The sequence below is a fragment of the Orbicella franksi genome, chromosome 8, assembly GCF_964199315.1.
Source record: "Orbicella franksi chromosome 8, jaOrbFran1.1, whole genome shotgun sequence".
NCBI lineage: Eukaryota > Metazoa > Cnidaria > Anthozoa > Scleractinia > Merulinidae > Orbicella > Orbicella franksi.
The window spans coordinates 7,998,044-8,020,649 of NC_138152.1; the positions used below are offsets into that span (position 1 = coordinate 7,998,044).

The 22,606-nt window shown below is 40.8% G+C and overlaps 2 protein-coding genes and 1 non-coding gene across 4 annotated transcripts in view; all 3 read left to right on the plus strand.

The window, feature by feature from the left end:
* The window catches only part of LOC145495511 (uromodulin-like), a 214,892-nt gene that overhangs the window by 167,465 nt on the left and 24,821 nt on the right, over positions 1-22,606 (plus strand). The window lies entirely within an intron of this gene.
* The window catches only part of LOC145495556 (cysteine-rich with EGF-like domain protein 2-B), an 89,725-nt gene that overhangs the window by 42,715 nt on the left and 24,404 nt on the right, over positions 1-22,606 (plus strand). The window contains exons 3-4 of one of the 2 annotated variants that reach the window (XM_081475196.1): positions 11,832-11,952; positions 12,286-12,632. In XM_081475196.1, coding sequence (XP_081331322.1) covers positions 11,832-11,952; positions 12,286-12,425 — 261 coding nt within the window. In that variant the 3' untranslated portion in view covers positions 12,426-12,632. Of the gene's footprint in view, positions 1-11,831; positions 11,953-12,285; positions 12,633-22,606 lie in introns of those variants that run through there. The other variant, XM_081475195.1, reaches the window with a different exon arrangement.
* On the plus strand, positions 3,905-3,976 carry Trnah-gug (transfer RNA histidin (anticodon GUG)). Its single transcript has one exon. It is a non-coding gene; the product is annotated as a tRNA-His (tRNA).

The following is a 22,606-nucleotide window of genomic DNA, read 5'->3' on the forward strand; positions in this document are numbered from 1 at the left end:
ACGTTTCCTTGTGAGCGCACCTGTTGAACGTCAGTATCTCCTCCACCTTGGGACTCTTGTCGTTCTCCAACACCCTTCATGACAGGTCGCGAGCGAACCGCAAGGGTTCAAACAGATCACGGATGGTATCGCTCATCATGTACGTGAGGTTATCCGTGGCGATCAAACAGGCACGCTCGGTGTCCAGGGTGGGATCCCGACAATGAATGAATTTGAATTGACCGCTACCACTTCTGTACATCACGCGACACCACTCCCCACAGAACAAAAACACATGTTCGTTCTTCTTCATCATCTCCAAAATCGTACCACCCCAGTCAGGACGACGTCTCATCATGAGATCAAAAGACCACAGACTATCGGGTATTTGACCTAACGGTTCAAAGAGATTGTCAAAAATGTACAGGTCCACCTTGGCATCCGGAATGGCATCGAGATCTCTTAAAGTGTGTACCTTCTGATCCACGATCTGTTCCACGAGGTCCCGAATCTGGTTTGAGTTGCTATAGTAAGTCATCTTGAAACCCACCCTCAGACAAACTCGTTAAACTTCTTTCCTTCTCGATCCGCTCGCTTCGTGATCTCCAAGCCCGACAAATGAGGATAGCAACTACGGTCGCACCAGTCAATCAAGTGCCTCTGGAGCCTATAGTACAAAGGGGAGACAAGACGTAACTCCAAGTCAATTATCTTCCCGTGAAACGGTCTTTCGCCTTCTTTTTCGATTGTATCCAAAACGTCAGAAGCTCGATTCAATTGCTGTCTCAGATCTTCAAGGATCTCTTCAAAGTCCTTGTCAGTCAAAATCCTATAGGTCATCACTGCGTCAAGAGCAAGTCGAGAATGATTCGCTACGTCCAACGGGCTCCTTTTATACCCGCGCCGTGGATCCACTTTTCACTCCGTACTTTCCCGGATCACGTGCTCACTTCAGATCCCGACAATCGGAACGAAGACCGTCACATGATCCCATCACACCACACGGCACCGATTGGTCGTCAAAAAACAGCCATAAAGTCGAACCACGCATTCCATCACGAGTCACTTTTTCTCAGCAGGCGTCATGGATTCACACGACAAACCCGTCAGGAAAAAGAAAAAATCGTCCAAAAAGAAACTGAAACTGCTCTTGCCCCAGAGAGTGGAAGGAGAAGTAGGAGGTAAACAACTACAATCCACTTTAGACAGATGGTTATTCAAAAAACCTCGTACCAGACTCCGTTTCAACGAACGCGTCCTCTTCAAAGAGATCACCCCTGACTCGGTCAGTTGGACCACCGTCCCTATCAAAGGCTTCTCGCAACCATGGAGCGCCTTTTCGATCCAACGTCAAGAAGTCAAAAGCCGAATGAAAAGTAACCATAACAAGCGAAGGCAAAGACTGACCCCCAAAAACGTGCGAAAAACCACCCACATCCTAGAAACCATGCGACGGGAAAACACCTTATTGGGATACTAAAGCGTTCTCTATCTTCACAGACTCAAAACTACCTGCCATTCAAGGCGGATGCATGATCGTGATAAGAGACTCACCTCCTCGAACCATGCAAGTCCTGGAAGCCATGGGACTCGACAGATTCAAGAAAGACGACCTCGTAGAATTACCACCTGAAGTGGACGACCGAGGAGAATCCACCGAAGTCCAAGTGTTGGAGGAATTCGACCCCGATCAGTTCCTGAACCAACTGAAACCACAAGATCCCACTTGCCCGCGTTGTATGGTACCCATGGAATATGGAAGAGTGAAAACCCCAGACGGTGGTACCTGGTGGGAGTATTACCGATGTCCCTCTTCCAGATTCTACACCAAGTGTTATGTGACCTGTGACGTCAAAGAGGTGGACACCTACCTGAGACGCGTCGAAGAACAGACCCACCCCTGCTACAGGAACATCGACCCGGCTCGTTTCCGATGTCTATGCAGCAAATCCCTGGTCTTAGCCACCTCCCACTCTCAGTCCAACCCAGACAGACTCTATCTCAAGTGTCCCAAGCGTACCTGCAAGTTCTTTCAATGGATCGACGAATACCCGCGAGGAGTCGCCGAAGCCATACTGATCAATGGACAGAACCCAAACTAAGAAAAAAAAGACACACAGTTTTTCGTAAAAACACACACTCCGATTTTTATTTCACACTATTTTTTACACGTTGGGTAATCTATCGTTCGCGTCGATCATCGATCGCATCGTTACTTGAGTACATTTGTTAAAAGTACTATAATAAAAGTCAATCGTGAGGATATAGCGTCTCGCAGTGTTCTTCTGTCTCCGAGTCCACGTGGCCTGAAACAGTTCGAAACCGTAGCACAACATCAGTCTGTGATACGTGATCCGGTCCACGGGCGGCTTCACCCTCACGTCCCATACAAGGTTCTTGCGTATAGTACGGATCGAGTTAAACAAAGTTCTCCCGAAACACTTCTCGATTCTCCGGTACCTGCTATGACTTCGGGTCCAGTTCTCTCTCTGCTCATCCATGAAGAACAGGATCTGGTGTAACATCACCTCCAGCTGGCTAGAATCTTTGAGTTGTGTCAGCCATCGTCGGCCCACCAACAAATCCCGGATGGGAAAATTCCTATCCTCATAGAATCGGGTCCATGGTGCCTCCATTTGGTCGATGGCTTCCTCATAAGTGACCTCGGGCTTTCTCGGTACATGGTTTTGTAGTCCAATCTCTCTCAAGGCCATGGCTGCGCTCAATACAAGTTCAAAACTCAGAGTGAAGATCGGGGGCGACGCGGATTCGCCTTATGAAGATCCGTCCAGCCAATCACAGAGCAAGACCAAGTCACGTGTTACCACCGACCCAGGGGATAGGGGGTATCCCCCTACCACACCCACTCACGGTAGGAGACTGGACACCATTACACCGTGTGTATAAAAAATCGAGTCGGACCGTTCACTTTTCACTCTGAGTTTTTTCAACTTGTATGAGCGCCCACTACAGAAGACTGTGGATACTCTCCTTGCTGTGGCTCCTCAAAATACCGAGTGAGTATAGCATGGAATTATTAGAGCAGTGTAACATAGAATTGACCACCAGGGAAAAGCGGGTGAGAGAGTGGATGAAGGACGAAGATGAAGAGACACCCTTGTACATAGACTTAGAACAACTTTTAGATTTTATCCGGGTGGCCCTAGACGAACTAGATCTTTTATTCCTGGAGGAGAGGCTAGGGACCCTCGACGAGGACGAGATCAATGATTTAGTCGTCCATGTAGACTTTGTCCGCGACACTTACCATCAACTGCTTCAATTCTAGACATGGAACAACCCCTCCATTGCCACGTGTGCAAACAGTTGAGACCCTGCTGCCGCCAACCCATCCTAGAATTAAGCAGAAATGGAACCCACACCAAATTCGTACGCGCGATCACGGGACCACTCAGAAAAGAATGGGGACTAGGATGCGTCTACGCCACCTGTTGCGGGGTCATCTACGGGATGTACTACAATAGGGAAACCGAATGTTACGAACCCGTCTTCCTGGGAAACGGTTACAACCAGGCCCTGTCACGTGTCAATCACGTGAAATCATTCATCGATTGTTATCCCGAGGAAAAAGAGGGCGCCGGTCAATAGGACCGTGCACACGTCCCACACTGTCAATTTAAGTAGTGGTGTGTCCAATAAAAAATTGTTTTTGCTCTATTTTCAGACTCCATGTCTCGATTTCCTAACCCCCAATGTATATGGTGCAAGGAAGGATACACCTCCAATCACAGTATCCGAGACTACTTCCTGACACCCTGTTGCGACCAATTCTTTCACGGAACCTGCAAAGCCCTCCACACCTGGTGGTTGAAACCCTCCGAAAGACTCTGCCCTCATTGTAAAGCGGTGAATTTCGGACTGCCTCCCGATGACAACCCCAAAACCAAGTCCTAAAGAGGTAAGCGCTTCGATGGTCTAATGGTGAAGACGTTGAGTTGTGGCCTCAAAGACCCAGGTTCGATTCCTGGTCGGGGCATTAAAAATTCTTTTTTATTTTTTCACCTAGAGACCCCTGGCCTGTAAAATACGTTTGGACGAACCCCACCCCGACGAAGACGTCATGCTCCTTTTCCTCACCCAACACTTTCCCTACCCCTGGTACATGCGAAGAGACCTCTCCAAAGTCTGGCCCTTCGGACGCGTGTTCGAATCCTCCTCAGGCTTTCACGGAGAATTTCTCACCCCGCAGACCATGATGCTATCCCTCGTGCACCTGGGAACCAATGACGTGCAAGCACTCAAGATGATGCAAAAAATCACGCAACAAACCATGTACATTCTCTCGTTAAAGGATCTTTATTAGTGTTACAGACATGAATAAAAATGTTTTTTCACTCCTCTGATTCTGGTGGTGGTGATTTTACAATTTGTTTGATAAATGCTCGGTACGCCAACTCGTCTCGGTTGTCCCAACTGCTCTTCCACGCCTCCCGACCGTCCTCAAATCCATTCGGCAACTTCTCCAAACACACAGGGTCTTTAAACGAGACGGACTGGTCAGCAAGCATCTTCTCAGACAGCATTTTTCGGAACCTCAGCACCTCATCCGCCAGCTTCACAATTTCTTTCCTCAGAACGACATCCATGGCGTGAGAAACCGCATTCTTCATTATCTTTCCAAGAATACCCTCATGAACGGCATCCATCACTTTCGCCGCAAATTCTTCTCTCGTCATGTCGTCTATTAACTCCTCCTCAGGAACCTCATCCGCCTTCGTCTTGCTCTCCTCTGAAGACATATCTTCTTGTCGCCGATCTCAAAACAACAATACTCACTCCACACGCACGCAAACCCTTTTATTCCCATTCGAACCTCGATTTCATGCGCGTCACAACCTCGATCTCATGGATTGGCTATCTCCTTATTTGGGCATGCACGTGACCTGTGACGTCACGGGCGCTATGTTTTGCTACCAAAGAGGCCATCTTGGATTTTACAATTTAAGAGAATGTATGGGAAAATAGTGGTCACGTGGTATGATCCCTGGCTCCTGATTGGTTACGGCCCCAACAAGCGCTATTGACTACTGTTTTCTAAAAGGGAATTTTTGTCCCTAACTCTCTCATATATTTATTAGCTAATTTTAGATAATGAATGGTATTTGTGCTATAGTGTTTGAAATTTAGAAAGAAAAAACAGTAAATAGAAAGAGATTTAAGTCATTTTAAGAGTTTTCATAGTGTATATCGGGGAGTACCTATGTAGGAGGGGGTGGGTAAGGGTTAAAAGAGTATCGTCCACTTTAGCTTAGGCTAAATTTAGTGAAAAGGATGGATTTGTTCAGTTCAATGAAGTGCTTGGTTGCAATGATAATTCACTTCACCAATAAATTAAAGGTGAATAGTGTTTACTTCGGTGTAGCAGTTTAGGAAATAACACTATTTAATATTCATAGAATGATGAGGAATTGTTATTTAAGCATTTCTTTTGTTTAAGCTGATTTCTTCACGAGTAGCTCAGACTAAGCACGCGAGCGTCATTATCACTTTACAAAAGATTTGACCATAGTTCGACCCTTACACCTGTCATTAAAAAGCATAAAAATAATAATAATAATAATAATAATAATAATAATAATAATTAAATTTAGTCTTGTCAAGAGCCATAGACAATTAGTGGAGTAAAGCGCTCTAGGGATTTTTTGTTTCTTATAATCTCAATCTCCTTATAAAAGTAAGTAGTCATGACCTGTAATGTTTTAAAAGATGTTGTGAAAAATACTCCTGGCGCTTCAAAATGTACAACACTGTGAATAAAATGCAACCTTAAACCTCGCTGTGTTGTCTTTTTGTACCCTTTCTGAGAGATAAGCATTTAAAGTAAATACTGAGAGTACCTTTTTAACGGATACATACTTTGGCTATGGTAACCTATTATGCCATGAAGAAGACCACAACTCGTTCACCAATAATTGGGCATTTGTGTGATTCCATCATTTTCATAAGTGGCATTATTTATCTGTCAAAGTTCAACTGCTGCAGACTGTTTAAGCCACCTAAGAGAAAATATTACATGTGTGTAATATCAGGATGTCTCGGGTAACAGCACTTGGGAGGAAACATTTCAAAATAGTGCGGGGGCTTGATTTCCAAAACTCGTTAATAAAATTTCTAGTTACTTTTAATAAAGACGCTGACCTGGAGTCTGCATCTTCGGTAACTAGTATTATGACATGTATCAGTTCAGTATATCTGCTGCTGACTTGAAATATCGTTGGCGCCCGAAAGACCCCACTGTGGTCAGTGGCCTTTCAGACTCCCGGCAGAGAACCCTCTTTTTGTTTGTTTTCAAGGTTTGCAGGCTTGTTAGCTACTTTTTCTGACATTTGCCTTGCCAAAAAAACCTCGTATAATATGAAGGACCTGTGGTATTCTGCTTTCAAAAACATACTATTTGGTCAAATGAGTATCGTGAAGATGCACGATAAGGATATTATTTATATTCCCAATTCCCATCAACAAAACAATGACTAAAGAATCACGGTTAACAAAGACCAAGACTTTTCGTTTTTTCGGTGGCTCCAAAAGGGCCATTTTGAATTCTCTAAAAAAAGAAAAAAACGGAACAAAGGAACGAAGGAACGATAAATTTAAACAATAAATTTGAACGTCACCTAACTGAAGATGAGCGAAGCAACAAGTTTGACTACAAGCAACCAACTGTTCAAAAAATAAAATACGTGCTAAAAATTGTGATCTGCGTTTGCCTTTAAATAAGAACGGCCAATTAGCTTACGTATTTCTAACGCGGCTTTCGGTTGACAGAGCACGCAATTGTAATGAACAGAACGTTTTAACGAGTCTAAAATCGCTTACTTCTCGCCTTCCAGCCCTTTACAAGAGTGATCAAAATCTAATTTCTTCTTAAGAAATCCATGCAATGACGCATAAAACTTTGATGAGAATAAAAACAATCGTCAAATGGGCGATATTATTTTGATGTACCACCAGAATTTCAAAACCAGCATATTATAAAATCCTTAAAATAGCTGAGAAAAAGGTTAGGGTGCTTACATTCAGCAAATATGATAACAGTTTGTGCTGTAACCATTCAAAGAAGCAAATTAATTTTTAAGTTTGTGTTTTACTGATATAAGTACAATGCGCCTCATCTTTCATGCAGTCTTTCATGCCATCATGTGCGTCTTGAACACTCCACACCTTTACACGCTTATTTTAAGCCTTCCGTCTTTCAATTTGCCCTGTCGTCACGGTCCCCAGCCAGCCGGGAGCCTGTTCTACAAAATCATACAGAAACAAAACGAACGTCATAACAAAACGAAGCTCGAGGCTTGTATTGAACTTTTATGCAAGATGTGGCATGCTCATCAAAACAGAAAAAGAGATTTTCTCCCGCAATGTCTGTAGGGACGGACGCTCGCTTGCTCTTACGGTGACGTTATAACCAAATTTTCTCGGCTTAATGGTGTACTAAAAATCTCTAACCATGGTGCTTGTCTGGTGCGCTTCGCGAGATGAAGCTCCGCTATGAACCAATTCTTTTATAACATCAAAATTAAATAAGAAACAAGCTGTACATGCGATGACGAAATGCAATTCACAGTTTATGCATAGAGCAACTCAACTCACTCTATCTTTTTTTTTTTTTTTTTTTTTGGTGTTTGTTTTTTCCTTTAGTCGATCCATGTCATCAATACCAAACCCTTAACAGCTCTGATAGAAATATTAAATATACAGAATATTCGGATCTATTATGAAACAGTACTGAATCGCTGTCCAGCGATGGCGCCTGGTATCGTTTTCAAGGAGCTGCAGGGACAAGATTACCAACCGAGTGTCCACAAACCTTTAGATGTCACACTCAATATCCTGGATGGTTGAATGTTACACAAAACAGGGCAACAATCAGTTACAACATCTTGCAACCTAAAACAGACTTTTATGCTCTCTTCTGTTACGCCTTCTGGTGGCAAGGTTGCCCCAGACACCAAATCATCCACATAAAAAATTGTAGTTCCTACTTTGTCTACAAGTTGTTTCTTACCCCTGCATGTCCTCTCCACTACTGTGGGACCGACTAAACCAAACACACAAACTAAATAGGTATCCAGAGTACTGTGAGAGTTTGTATGGAGCTTTGTATCAGTTTTAGATTTATAGCATTGGATCAAGAACAATATCCTTTTTTCCTTTCAAAAGGTACAATTGAGAATTAGTAAAAATCTAGCTATTAGCATCACCGATGCCATCCTCTTGTTGGCTAAGCTATCGACTATGTATTATGCAGATAAAAAGTAGCCTAGTCGTGTGGGGTTGTTAACAAAATGGCGACCGCTTCTTTGCGTTTTCCAAGTGTCAGTGCAGAGGATTTAGATAACTTTATGATCGGCAAGAGAATTTATACTAAAACAATTAAATTATGGACTGGATTATGCTGGATATTTTGAGCTCATAATCTAATTCATTTATTAAATAGAAAACATTGCTCGTGTTTTTTTGGGCGAACGCGAGTTACTGTGTTTAAGAAGCTCCTGTTATTTTAAACAATTTAGCGTGTGACTATCAGCAACAAAATAAGCTACATTAGTGAACTTTAGATCAGATAAACGAACGTACTCAATTCAACACAGCTGCTGTCTTTCCTTCGAACAAAACTTTGGTCGTTCGAGAGGAAAAAAGGCCAAATATTTGCCACTTCTCACTTACGGATTTTTTTCTGTGTTTTGTTCAACTTCGGAGAAAGTCAGCTATTGAAGCGATCTATGAAAAGAAAAGAGGGGGTCACCGACCATTAAGAGAGTAAACTGCAGGTGAAGTTAATGCAACCGGTACCAAGCCGCACTTGCTCATATGTCTCACTTAGCGCGCCCGCTCGATGTGTGACGTCGCGTGACGTTGCGACATGAATTAAAAACTGGCCAGTATCAATCGCATTAGTGTGGACAGCGAAAACAGATCCTTTCGAAAATGCTGACGCCATTCACATAACATCGTGGGCGCAGATTATGGTTGTGTGTTTACAATACTCTTCACATATTAACCTCTTGGAGCGTTTTAGCGTGAATTTGTGTGGACGAGGAATGTGCTACGAAAATAGTAGCGTGGACGTGCAGCTTTTTATACGTTTTCAGTAAAAAGACACATCATTGAACACGCACTGAAAACAGATTTTGAAGGGGTCTAGATCAACTAATATTTCAATCAACGGTCTTGCTCAGTTAAATAGGGAGTTTAAGAAAACCACGACGGCAACGGCACCGGGTACGTCTCGAAACAAACGGTTTAATGAGCAGAACAATGGCCCTGGACATGCGTTATAATTCTTGGTACATTTCTTTACCGTCCTCTGAAAAACAATAACGTGAAATGACTAAATTATGCGTTGTCTGGGGAACGTGTTTAGTTTTATTTTTATGACTGAAAAGCGATATAGAACTTTGTATATACTCGCTATATGATTAAAGTTATTGTATTGTATTGTTGTAACGTGAACCACGACGGCTAATTTTTTAAATTTCTATTTCAAATTTATCGCTGTGTCCCAGATGCAGTTTCGTGACAGTTTTGACAGTGATAAACAAAGTAAATAACTTTAGAGTACCGCGAAATTCGTAGGTAGAATAAAAAATCGTTTTTTTTTTTTTTTTTTTTAAATTGACGTTGTCCTCGGCGTCGCCGTTGTGGTTACTTAAACTGACTCCCTAATTTTTTTTTTTCCTTGGGGGGGGGGGGGGGGGTACGCATGCAGTATTTACATGTAGGAAGTAACACATTCGTGATAAACTATAGTTACTAGTTTAATTAAGTTTCGATGTATACAAATATGAATGATACAGGTATTTACATTACAACAATTTGAAGTCATTGTAGATGAATAGCAGGCACATAGGTACACTAGATTCTGACGTACAGAGAGGCCTGACTGATTGGTCGGCTTAGTGGGGAAAAACGGCTGGCGGAAATCATATGGCGTTTAAAGAGATAAGCTTACTATAGTCAGATCTGCCCAGCCGGACCGGTCAAGTTGTAAGTCGGTATACACGTATATATACGCGCGCAATTATTAAAATCTCGATCAGTGTTTACTGCAATTCAAGAGTTTTCATAGGGTTACCCATCATAGTTGTTTGCGTTGTTAGTTGTGGACCAGGATGTAGATTCGTTGGTGTGCAGGCTACGTAATTATGCTAAAAAGCTGATATTTAAGAAGTTTGTCCGTTAGGAGTTGTCACTCGACGGCGTCTCCGTTTTTTATCACTTCATTCTGGAAATTTTGTCTTTGGTAATTTTTTTTTTTGTTTAGCACATTTGTTGTAGTAATAAGTATCCTAGGGCTGCTTATGTTTGTAATAATAAATTATACTAGGGCTGTTTATGTTTGATCAATTAAACAAGATGTCCCCTCCTACACGACTGGTGTTTTTTACTTGTACTACGTTAGAAATTATTTTGTTTTCGTTTCACTGCAGAGTGATTAGACAACAAGAACCGTTACACCCTGCTTTACAAATATGCCAAGCGCACGCGTAATTGTTTGGGTCGTTTTTATTTTCATTTTACTTTAGTTTTCTATATTATTGTGGGGGCTATTTTTAAGCAAACAATTACTTCAATCGTGCTTGTTGGACATGAGGTGATTATAGCTTCGTTGGCTATTTATTAAGGAGCTTAAAAAACCACGAGGGCAACTGCAACGTGAACGTCCTTAAACAAAATATTTATTATTATAGAGAGCTTTACCAAAGCACGACGACGACGGCAACGAGGGCGTCACCAAAACAAAAGGTTTAATTATGAAAACAATCATACTGTGCACGTGTGTTAAGACTGTCGCACACTAGCCGATTTTCTGTCGTTGAAATGTAGATTTTTTTTAGCGGTCAAATCGGGTTAAAATTTGTCGGACCATCAGCTTCCCGCACACCAGCCGAGTCTTGGGGCTGAGTCATTTAAAATCAAGATGGCGCCTCTTACGCTGACGTGACTCTCATGACATTTTCAACTTGGCTGAGAGTTGTTGTCGTTATAGGTTTTATGTAAATTTTGGTTGCATTGGAATTAGGCGATACGCCCAAAATATCCCAGTATTTTATCACAAATTTAATGGTTTGGATCACACTCGGGTTTTGTTTAATAATACCTCCATTTTCTTCCGCCTTTTGTCGGGTAACAAAATTTCAGTTTTAAAAGTAAAGAAGAGCTGTATTGTGTCATTCGAAGATACCTCATTCGTACTTAACCTTGCGCGTTCTTAATTTCGCGACTTCAGGATTTGATGTTAAGAAAAATACATTAAATTTCGCAAAAGTACGTCGACAAAGGTCAAATAACACTTGATGAGGCAATTGCTCGACTTCGTAAATTTATTACCGTAGTTAATTTCGCGAGTGTTTTTTGCGAGTCGTAAAATTCGGGAAAAATCACGAAAATTAATACTCGCGAAAAAACTGAGAGCGCGAAAAAATATGGGAACTTTAATACCAGATTATGTAAGAAATAATCCTTGGCTAGTTTTAAATGATGTTTAGTCACGGGTTCATTGGTAATCGGTTGATTATTTTTCCTTGCAAATATCCAGTCTTCATGTGGTCTTGCTTTCAACTAATTAGCATTCTTCCTCCGATTCACCGTCATCTTCAGTTTGTAAATTCACAAAAACCTCTTTAGTACAGTCATAAAATTTCCATTTGTAGGCTACTTCTGGGGAAACCGGATCCTCGGATAAGGAACTGGGAGATTAAAACAATGGGAAAGCTGTGAAATTAAATGTACTTGTAAAATTTGTTTTCCTGCAATCGCGAAATGCAGCTCCCAGATTCTCGCGAAAATTAGTAAGAATAAGCTAACTAATTTTTGTTACTTTGATTTAGAATCATTGTGGAAAGCCCCAGGAGAAGTGCCAAAACAACGCAACTTGTCTGTCCGGTTTTACAAGTAAGAAATATCGATGTGTGTGCAGTCCTGGTTTTGAGGGCGAAAACTGCGAAGACGGTAGGTATAAAAGATATCTTCAGTCGTAACAAGAAAAACAAGAAAACATCTTATCTTGTAGGAACTTTTAAGCAAGCCAAGAGATATTATTATGCTAAAAATGACTTTCCATGTGTTACTACACCGAAAACCCAGAGGGTGCTTCTGTCCACCCACTCCTCCCTTGCACTACGGTCGGGATACGAGTGAGGAAACAATAGCAGAGCATGACCCACCATGCTTAACACACAGAGTCGGTTTTAAAAAACCGTTGGGTTAGAAAACCGACGGAAAAAAATCACATATTTGACCGTTGGCTTAAATATAACAATTATATCACATTCTATCTCCCAGATATCAATGAGTGTGATGCACAGGACAACCCATGTGCTGCCGTTGCTAACTCTGTGTGCAGTAATACGCAAGGATCGTACTATTGCAAGTGTGAAGATGGATTCGTAAAGAACGGTGCAACCTGTGAAGGTGCAATATAATTTGGTTCATAACATGAGTATCTTTACGTTGCTTAAACTTAGTTGCAACCTGTCCGTAAGGAGTTGCTATCCGCTCCATCCCCCATTATGTGTAAGACACACCTCATTTTCGTATTCTCGGTGTTGGACTGGAACTACAATCGTGGACAAAAGTCCATGGGACACTTATGTAATATAACGAATTATCTGTGTTTTAGAACTGAAGTTTGACACACACACACACACAAAAAAAAAAAAAAAAAAAAAAAAAAAACGCTGCTATATCCTTTAAAAGCGCGTTGCTGTTCCCCCTCCCCACTCAACACAATGTTGAAAATCAGGTGAAGTTGCAGGTACTAGTTTTCAACATTGTATGGGAGGTGAGGGGCGAGGTTAGGCAGGTGAAGTCGTATTCGCCTCTGGCGTGTGAGCAAAAGCGCCAAAAGTTCAAATTTGTCCCAAGACTTTTGTCCATGATTCTAGCTTGCGACTGCGGCTAATGCGGGGAGTATTTTCAAATGCAAATGACTTTAATCTCCTTTTGATGATATTCCCCCACACGAGCCTCCATTCCAACCTACAACCATGATCACAAGCGTTAGAAATCGTCATTCTTTTCGCGTTTTGCCCCTCCCTACCCCTGTATAATGTTGACATAACACTTAAGTCCAACACAAGTTTGCATTATACCATTTTCCAACATTGAAAGGGGGTATGGGGGTGCTGACACTCATTCTGTAGATATTACAGTTATGATTATTTTCCAGCACAATTTTTTAATGGTTGCAGTTCCAGTCCAATACCGAGAATACGAAGATGTTCTATTAGTACACCTCTTCCTATTTCACGTGATTTACACCAATGGAAATTTAGTTCTTTTATGTATTTCATACGCCAAACGAAAAAATCGGAGAGCATTAAAGACGCTAGAGTTTCTCGCGACTGCGCATCGAGCAACTTTATGATCCACGCTAAAGCATGAATCAATTCTTAATTACGTATTTCATTGATTTACTTTTTTCGTACTCGTTCAAATGTCTTTCTGTGTTTATCACATATTTATTTACACATTTCTGTATTTCGTTTAGTCGATGTATGTCACTGGCAAAATTACCAAAATCTGACAGAGGCAAAAAGAAAATATGACTACGTGACAGAAAACTCCAAATGTGACCAGACACTCAATGGCTGGTATCGATTCCAAGGAGCTGCAGGCACAAAAATGGTGACCACATGTCCACCGATGGACCGTTGTGATGCAGCCTTTCCTGTCTGGTTGAAAGATAGTCATCCTACAGTGGCTGAGGGTACAGTCCCAAGAAAAGCCTGCATCCACAAGCCTAAGGGCTGTTGCGACGTCTGGTTCTCCATTCAAGTAAAGAACTGTAGCTCCTACTACATCTACAAGTTGCTTAGCCTAAGGCATTGTGACGCCCGTTACTGCAGCACTGACTAATCCAGTTACAATTGACGTTACTGTAAAACCTAGACTTTGAACGATAGCTATACGTTTACCTTCATTGGTCTTTTTCTCTTTATGATTACTAACTGGCCTAGCCACCCGAAAAACGACAAATGAAGTTAACCCTTTACCCCCTAAGAGTGCAAATTGGGAGACAAGGTCATAACTTTTTGAATATTTGATAGATTTCCATGAATTTTTGCTATGAAAATTGTCTTGTGAAGATCTGCTCATTGAAGTCATGAAATTTTGACCTCCTCCCATCCAAGACATAGTTGACCACCCCCAGAAGTTTTTAGTTCCTTTTTCGGGATGCAAATGGAATGCAAGACTTGTTTCATATCAAGCTATACACTAACAGCTGCTAAATAAGCTATAGTTTAGAGGTGTACCTAATATAGACGAAGATTGATACATTTTTGAAGTCGTTCATTTTCCCACTTTAAAGCAATTTCTCTCAAAATGTCTACCTCCTTAATAGCTGCTGATGTTAATTCTTAAATAAGCTGATTAGTGGCTTTCAAATGGCATATTGTACACAGGCAGAGTGTCTTTATTTGCCGATTTGGGAAAAACTGCGGTTCGCCTTAGGGGGTAAAGGGTTAAAGAAACTTACTTACTGTAACTCAGTCCTGAGTTAAAGACAATATTGTAGGATGATGCCTCTAATGGTGAGCCTTCTCAGGCCCAGTTTGACCGTCGTTCATGGCGTACAATTTTTTCTTTCATGTTATAGAAACCATCGGGGTTGAGGGGCAGGTTAACAATTTTCGGTCAAAATATCTTTTTTACAGCTGGATTTTTTGTTTGTTTGCTCGATATCTTTCGTTCTTCTCTTCCGGAAGGAGAGAGTGCAAGCTGCACAGGAATTTTTTTTAAAGGGTTTTCTTCTTTTTTATTACCAGTTGTATTCTTGTTATGCAACTGTAGTACTATAGTACACGTGACTCCACACTCACTCGAGTGATGTCGCACGGAATGAAATATACCATGTACAACACTTTACTAATAATACTAATTCAGAGGCATTCCAAAGATCGTTCAGTGTCAAGACTGATAACATTCAGCCTGAGTCGACCATACCAGACTCAAGTTGTTAACCAACCATGTAACCAACGAACGACCAATAAGAACATGCATCAAGCAATACAGCTTGTTGTTGCATCAAACCGGACGAAATTCCAGCTCCATTACAATGTCTCTTGAGAGTTTTTCATCTGTTTTCTTATCATTTGTAGCTGTTCTGTAATATTCACAATGCGGTAAAAAAGTATGCACCCATTTATAGATTTTTCCTGAACGATGGTCACTTCCAGCTAATCCTTTTCCTCAAACCAAGGTCCAGTTGGAACATTTGTGGTATAAAGAACATCGTTCAGACTGCTCGGGCATTTTTCTATTTCATTATTTATTCCCTCGATGTTAACTGGAGGGCAGAAGAGCGTGAATTACGTTTTTGTACACCATAAAAGTAAGCGCACAAGCTGGAGTCACTCTGAAAAACAAAAACCGAAAATTATTAATAATAAGGACAGACAGTTGCTAGTTGCTTCTTTGATTGTTTATTGACTTCAAAATTTAGTTTCGAGTTAGCTTGTTTGTTGGTAATATCTTTTTTTCGTGTTTCCTAGTTTTCGTGTTTGTTTGTTTGTTTGTTTGTTTATGTTTCTTACTTTGCTTGTTTGTTCGTTTGCTTGTTTTCATGTCTGTTTCCTAGTTTGCATGCTTATTATCTTGTTTTAATGTTTGCTTGCTTCCTTCGTTTGTTTGTGTTTGTGTTTTGTTTTTATTTTGTTTTCTATCTTGCGGCTTTGTTGTCTGTCTTTGCTTGTAACATTTAATTATTTTTTCTTTCTCTTTCGCTGGTGTTTTGGTTTCAAACATTGTTAACCACGTGAAGTATATATGAAATAACTCATATTTGAACTGCGGTTGTAGATGGAAGTGAAGAATGATCATCGCAGCAAATTTTCCAATTTAAGCAATTGGAAAAAAGAAGCCTGAAAAAAAATCAGAGCGTCAACGGGATTCGAACCCGTGACCTCCGCGATACCGGTACGATGCTGTACCACTGAGCTATGAAGCCACACATGCGTCATAGCTCAGTCAAGTGAAAGAGTCGTTGAACTATCGCGCCTTTCAAAAACACGCGAACTCTGAAGCTCAGTCAAACCTCAACTAAGTTTTTTTTTTTTTTTTTTTCCGCTGTTGTCAATAATAATGACAAGGACATAAGGAGATAAGAGACAGAGACCACTCATTAGCGACAACGGACATTTTTCTGTATCTCAAGTGACAAGTTCATATACAAAGTTGACCGCGTCTAACAGACACTGGTTATCTGAGCACTGCAGATTTTCATAATTATGTACCAATTCTAATCTGTTAGAAATGAAAGCTTTTAATTTCACTAACCTTACTATAATAAATGAGTATTGACGCTCTTGCACTTGACCAGGGAACTTTAAATTGAGTGCGAGACATTTGCATATCTGTTCTTCAGTTACATAGATCAAATAGATATTTTGGAAGTAGATTTTAATTCAGTAAATTTTTATGTATATAATTTTAGATAAGATAGGTTTATACTCAATACTTGTTGCCATTTTTTCTGTTACAATAAATTGTAATCTAGAGCGTCCTCGATTAGCTCTGTTAAGCTAAATACATCGGCACTGTGAAATAAAGTTATGATTTACTTAAACATCAATAAAGCATCTGTTCACTGAGTCTATTACGAGAACCCGGTTAATACGGACACCCGAGCAGATACTTTTGCGTATCTGTTCCATGGTGCTCTACAAAAGCCTCACATGCACGCTGTACTGCGACTAGCAGGAGGCTGACCAGTTGCCTATTTACAAAGTGTGATGAGGTAATTTCGCGACTAGCAAGAACAAATCGAGTGTAATATGTAGCAACATAGAGGACTTCAAAGTAAGGCATTTAGATTATCAAATTAAACATGTTGCTTTAAAAGAAATAAATGAATAAATAAAAAAAATAAAATAATAATAATAATAATAATAATAATAATAATAAAATCGGTAAATGAAACCTTAAAAGTGGGAATTAATGCATTTGCCATTCGATTTCGGAGGAACTAAACTGTACGTGACAGTGACAGAAGGAGAAAGTAAATGTTTCCTGTTGGTATGAAATGCACGTGTGTCGCTTAAGCATGATTAATTGAGTCTTGTTTTAAGGTTGGTTTGACAGTTGTTAAGCATGGATCTCAGCTTTTCTATTTTGAAATTTTATTAGCACTATTTTACATCTGAAGGTCTGTGAATGCTTTAATTACCTCTCACCCGCAGAGGTTGATGTACTTGCACTTGGTTGGGAAACTCGTTTCCAATTTTTCCCACTGGGTTTCTGGGTTTTCGAATCCGGCGGCTCCCCAAGCTTTATCACCTGAGTGCTATTTAATTTTGTTGTGTACCTTACAACTAGTATCTTATTTGAGTTACGTAAGGCTGCACGACAGGCAGTAAACATTGCGGCTCACGATTTGAGCTGCACAGCAATTCCTGAATACGAGTCGCAGATATAAATAACACATCACAGATACCGTCACGCTAGCAAGAATGACCAAAACTGTAATCCTGGTCCCTATTACTACGATAGGAAAACAACGCGGAGAGACGCAAACATTGGTAATTGTGGTAATTTGGGATTATTGTATATGTCAAAAATTCATCTTACCTCAGAACATTAGGAACCAGTCGCTTGTAAAATCCTTTCACCCCTTCGTATCTAGAATTTTGAAAGGGAACACGAAGGAAGATGTCAGGCCGCTAAGACGACAATGATATAACTACAGTGACACGCCTCGCATCACCCAGTCAAGCTTAAGACACCTGCTGGGTTTGAAAACGCGTCCCTCTCCTAATACTTACAAGTAATACTAATAATTCTCTACTTCCTAAGAGTGTCGGTTGTGTAAATGCATTTTGATGGAGGGTGCTTTCCCCTACATCCAAAATTTCGGTTTGAATTTCCAGACCGACAATTCCCGAGTGGTATAGCATTTTTCAGAATTTCCAGAGTTTGGTATGCCCAAATTTTGTCGAGTTTCTCCCCGTGGATTCCGTTCCATTTTATTTTGCTTGCAGCATTTTCGGATTTCTTAGTTGAATGCCGGTTCGCTTTTCAAACATTTAAAAATTTTCGAAATTTCCAGAGACTTTGGTAAAACATTTCCGTACCATTTGCCTGGATTTGGAAATTCAGGAACTTTTAATCCAAGCCACATAGCGCCGAAACTTTAATAAACTACGTACTACTGATCTATTAACACAGACGCTGTAATCAATTGGAAAGCGAAGTTAAGATGGACCTCTCTTGCCCGCTTAGGCCGCGGAGTAAGGATTGGACCCTTTCTGGCTCGGGGGGGGGGGGGGGGGACTTTCAGCCCTCTGGGCCTTATATTTTTTCAGGCCTGAGGGACAAGAGAGGAGTCCCTTTCCTTGTCGTTCTACTGAAGACGTCCCTTGCCACACTGCTCAACAATTGTTAGGGGAGAGTACAACTTAAAGACAGACAACACACATCCACTGTTATCTTAAGTCGAACGCAATAACCATTTACTATTTAATTTCATTGTTTTTCGCTGAGTAAGATATCTTGACTCGACTGCTCCTTTGTACTCGGCCATTGTGTACTGATTCTTAAAATTAGAAAATTGACAGTTGCGATAGTTCAGTTCAGGTATCGTGACTTAACATTTAGCCCTCCTCTTAGCAAACACCACCTTCTTTTGAATCCGTTCTTTAAAACAAGGTCTGTTCTTCCCATGACGCGTGGCTAGAGCTTTATTCGACCACCAAAAAATACCATTTAAAACGGAATGACAGCATTTTTCTTGTTACTTTTCTGTTTTTATTTCTTCTCGAGAGTGCACCCTAAAAGATACTCTGACGGCAAAAAATAGTGTGAACATCCTAAGTGAGACCCAAATCCGTGATTTACACCTCTAAGCGAGACGACGATCATCCCTGACCTTGTTAAATCAAATGGGAGTCCCCGACCACCTCCAACCCCTCCTTACTTTACCAGCACTTACTTTAAAAGCCTGAACATTAAATTGCAATAAGCAAAGGACAAACAGCTAAAAAATGCAATGGTTTTACAGTACATGTAGCTCAAATAGTTTCGTTTAATAGTTGAACACCACGCATGCTAGGTTGTCTCGCTTGTTAACCTCTTCTATAATCCCTGACAAAAGTAGTTGGGACAGTTGCGCTAGATCACGTATTCCCCCATCCCCCCTAATCAATGTTGGAAAATGTCGCGTTTTTCTCAACAAAAAGGGACAAAATCACCTGATTATCAACATTGTAAGGGGGCGGGGGAGAGGGGGTGGGGAGAACTTGCTTTGTGTCCCAACGTTTTTGTCTGGAATTGTCTGAAAGAAGAATTTAAAGGATCTCAAACCACTCGCTGTAAAACAAGTTGGAGAAAAGGGGGAGTTGTACCATCTCGCGGGTACAGCTAACGAGTGCTACTAAAAAGAAACAGCATGCAACGACAAGTTTTACCTGGGTAGGCGCCAAAAATCGTAAAGTCGTCTTTTTAAATGACCTTCTACGGTAGGCGATCGATAAGTCCGTGACATAAACCTCTATTGCTTCTCAAGGGGCAAATGACTCACTTGTTCGCCCCTCTAATCCAACTATGCGCAAGATATTGTGTTGAAAAGGATGTTTCTATTTCCTGCACTGAAAAAATGATCTTGTCTACTTCTTTAGAGGGGTGGTTGATTCGCGCAAAACAGAAATGATGTAAATTCGACTGAAACAGTGCGCACCGAGGAAGTGAATATTTTCGCCTTGTCCTTGCTGTCTCGCAGAGTTTATCAGCGCACAGCAATAAAGTGTTGCTGCTACCTAAAAGCGATTAAATTAGGCATGTCTCTCTTCGTTTTCCTCTCCAATACCGGAACGCGTATAAAGCGAGGTGTGTTCTCGGCTTTGGAAGTGTCACCGGATAAAACATTTTGGTTCCAAACTGCTTCGTGTCATTCGAATTATACCTTTTTCCGCTTCATAGGAATTACTAAAAACTATTTAACATTGTTTGGGATCAAGAACTAGCAAAACAGAGCTTTGCGAGAAGGTTTACATGGTTAACCGTTCAATTAAGATAGGAAGGGTAGACGCGTAGTTAACTTAGTCTCCGGCAAATGAATGATCATATTTCAAGTGTCAAACTCTACTATTTTGCCACCAAATTGCTTCCATCCTGTACTTCAAATGATGTGAAGTAAGAAATTTGTGTACCTTCTGCCAATTGGGAAGATCAGCGAAGGTTAGGTTGCAAAACGCTGACTTTCAAATAATTAACCGTAGTTGGTTATTCCTGCGCGTTAATTAAATGCATGGAACCCGGAAGTTGTCGTGTCGCGTGTAATCGTGATATATCTGAACACTGTACACGGGTAAGCTTCGATCAACTTATTTAGCACTATTCCGTGAAACAACACAAAGATCTGCTACTTCGCGAATTAATAATCCTGGAAAATGTCCTAAATAATAGACAAGAGCTCTAAATCCCATTTTGCTTGAAGCAGATCGCAAATTTCGTTCTATTACAGGCGGTTACGAGTTATATTCCACGAATATCTGCACCGAGGCTTAATCCAGATTGACGTAGAAAAGTTCTGTCCAATTTACAGAGATAAAGTGTACGTCATTGACCCGAAATTAAAATTCTAAAATATTGTGACGCCATGACAATCGTTGGCGTTACCTTTACTAGAAAATTCTTCGCATATCTCTTTCAGACAATCCGGGACAAACGTAGTTGGGACAGCTGAGCTGGATCACGTATTCCCTATCCTCCCTAATCAATGTTGACAAATGTCGCGTTTTTTCAACAAAAAGGGACAAAATCACCTGATTATCAACATCGTAAGTGGTGGGAAGGGAGAACTTGCTTCGTGTCCCAACTTTTTTGTCTGGGATCGTAGACTGGTTAGCAGTCATGCATACAAAGTCACGCAATGGATTCCATGACCCACTGCTCTTGGAACGCCATCTGGTCTGAAAAGCTTTACATGGGAAGTGCTGAACCATTTTGAACGACATCAAACAATCCCTGCACAATCCTTACCTGAAGCCTTGACCTGACCACTTGATAGGGCTGTGTTGCAGTGGCAGCAAACATTTTTGATATTTAAGCCATTATAAAATATTCTGTAGAGTTCTAAGAAAAAAAGTAATACTTGAGTCAGATTTTTCAGGTTTTAAATACATTATTTCAGCTTCTAAATGAACAGATTTACATGTAAATACCATTCTCTAAAACATATCATATTCACAGCTTCTAGTGTCACGAACCTACATGTATATGCTAAGTTAACTTTTGAGTTGACAGTTAAGGGTTATTTTTGAAATCCATTACAGGTCACTTTTTAGCACTTATGCTGAACAAAAAGTCTTGGTGTCTGTCGTTTTCTTTATTTTTTTTTTCTTTTTTTTTTTTGTCAAGGTAATTCAATTTTACCCTCATTACATGTTACTAGACGCTCTAAGAGCATTTACTCGGTGACGATGTTTTTTCACCGTATAACAAATTAAAACGACAACACCGTATCGATTGGATGGGCCGTAATCTTTTTTCTCAGGGTTAGCAAATTTAAGATTTGGAAAGAAATGTAAGCTTATCTTCATCACTCGTATTTTGTGTTGTGTGGCGGCCATAATAAAATTTCAAATTCGCGGTCAACTGGTGCGAGGTCTGAAACCAAGAATTTAGGAAAATAAGGGAAATTCTGGTACCTCGCAGAGCCACTCCCTGTCAATCACTGATGTAGTTATAATTTTACATTAGCAAGACTGTAAAATGTAATTTTTAACTTCGACTCCATTGAGAGATTCTCTTCTTGCTGTCTACGTTGACACAGGTTTTCAAATTGCGAGAAAGGTTCCCAGGTTTTTTTCTTTTGTTCGTTTTTGTTTGTTTGTTTGTTCTTCGGGAGGGGGGGGGGTAGTTCTTTTTGCTCTTTGAATCGTGTGCTCGTTTTGTAACCAGTGTAATATATCTTTTTAAAATCCATAAATTATCAGACTGAAAACCGTAATAAAACAAATCAAGAACTGCAATGGTGGAAAAAAGCCCTTGGGATATTGATGTAATTCAACGTGCTCGTCTGTGTTTATCTTTTATATTTTTCACTGAAGCTTGAAAAAGCACTGCAATTCTTTTAAAGAGGTGTGGCTATTCTCTCCTCCCTGCTAAATACAATGTTAAGACTCAGGCGAAATTACACATTGTAGGTAGGGTGGGGGGAGAGGCTAAGCAGGTGAAGTTGTTCTCGCTCGCGACTGTTGTCTGGCGTGTGTGCAAAAGCGCCAAGAGCGCAAATTTGTCTCAAGACTTTTGTCCATGATTGCAGGTGAAAACTAAATTACGTGAATCCTCTTCGCTCTATGGGGGTGTCTGATGAAGGGTTTATAGTGGTAGAACGTTTACAGTGATGTGGTTCATCTTAGTGCCAGGCATTTGGTAAATGGCTGACTGACTGTACCGGTTCACACATACATTGATCGCCCCATCTCGCACCCTTGACATGGTGACTGCCACACTCCGGGCAACGGCATCAACCTGTCGGGTAAACTACATAACTAATAACTGTCCGCTTCACCACGTGGCATATAGGGCCGCAACATCTTCTCTCCACCTCAATCTGTCACTAGCCCTGTGCTCTGTTTCTCTCACAACCCTTTCGCGAATTCTT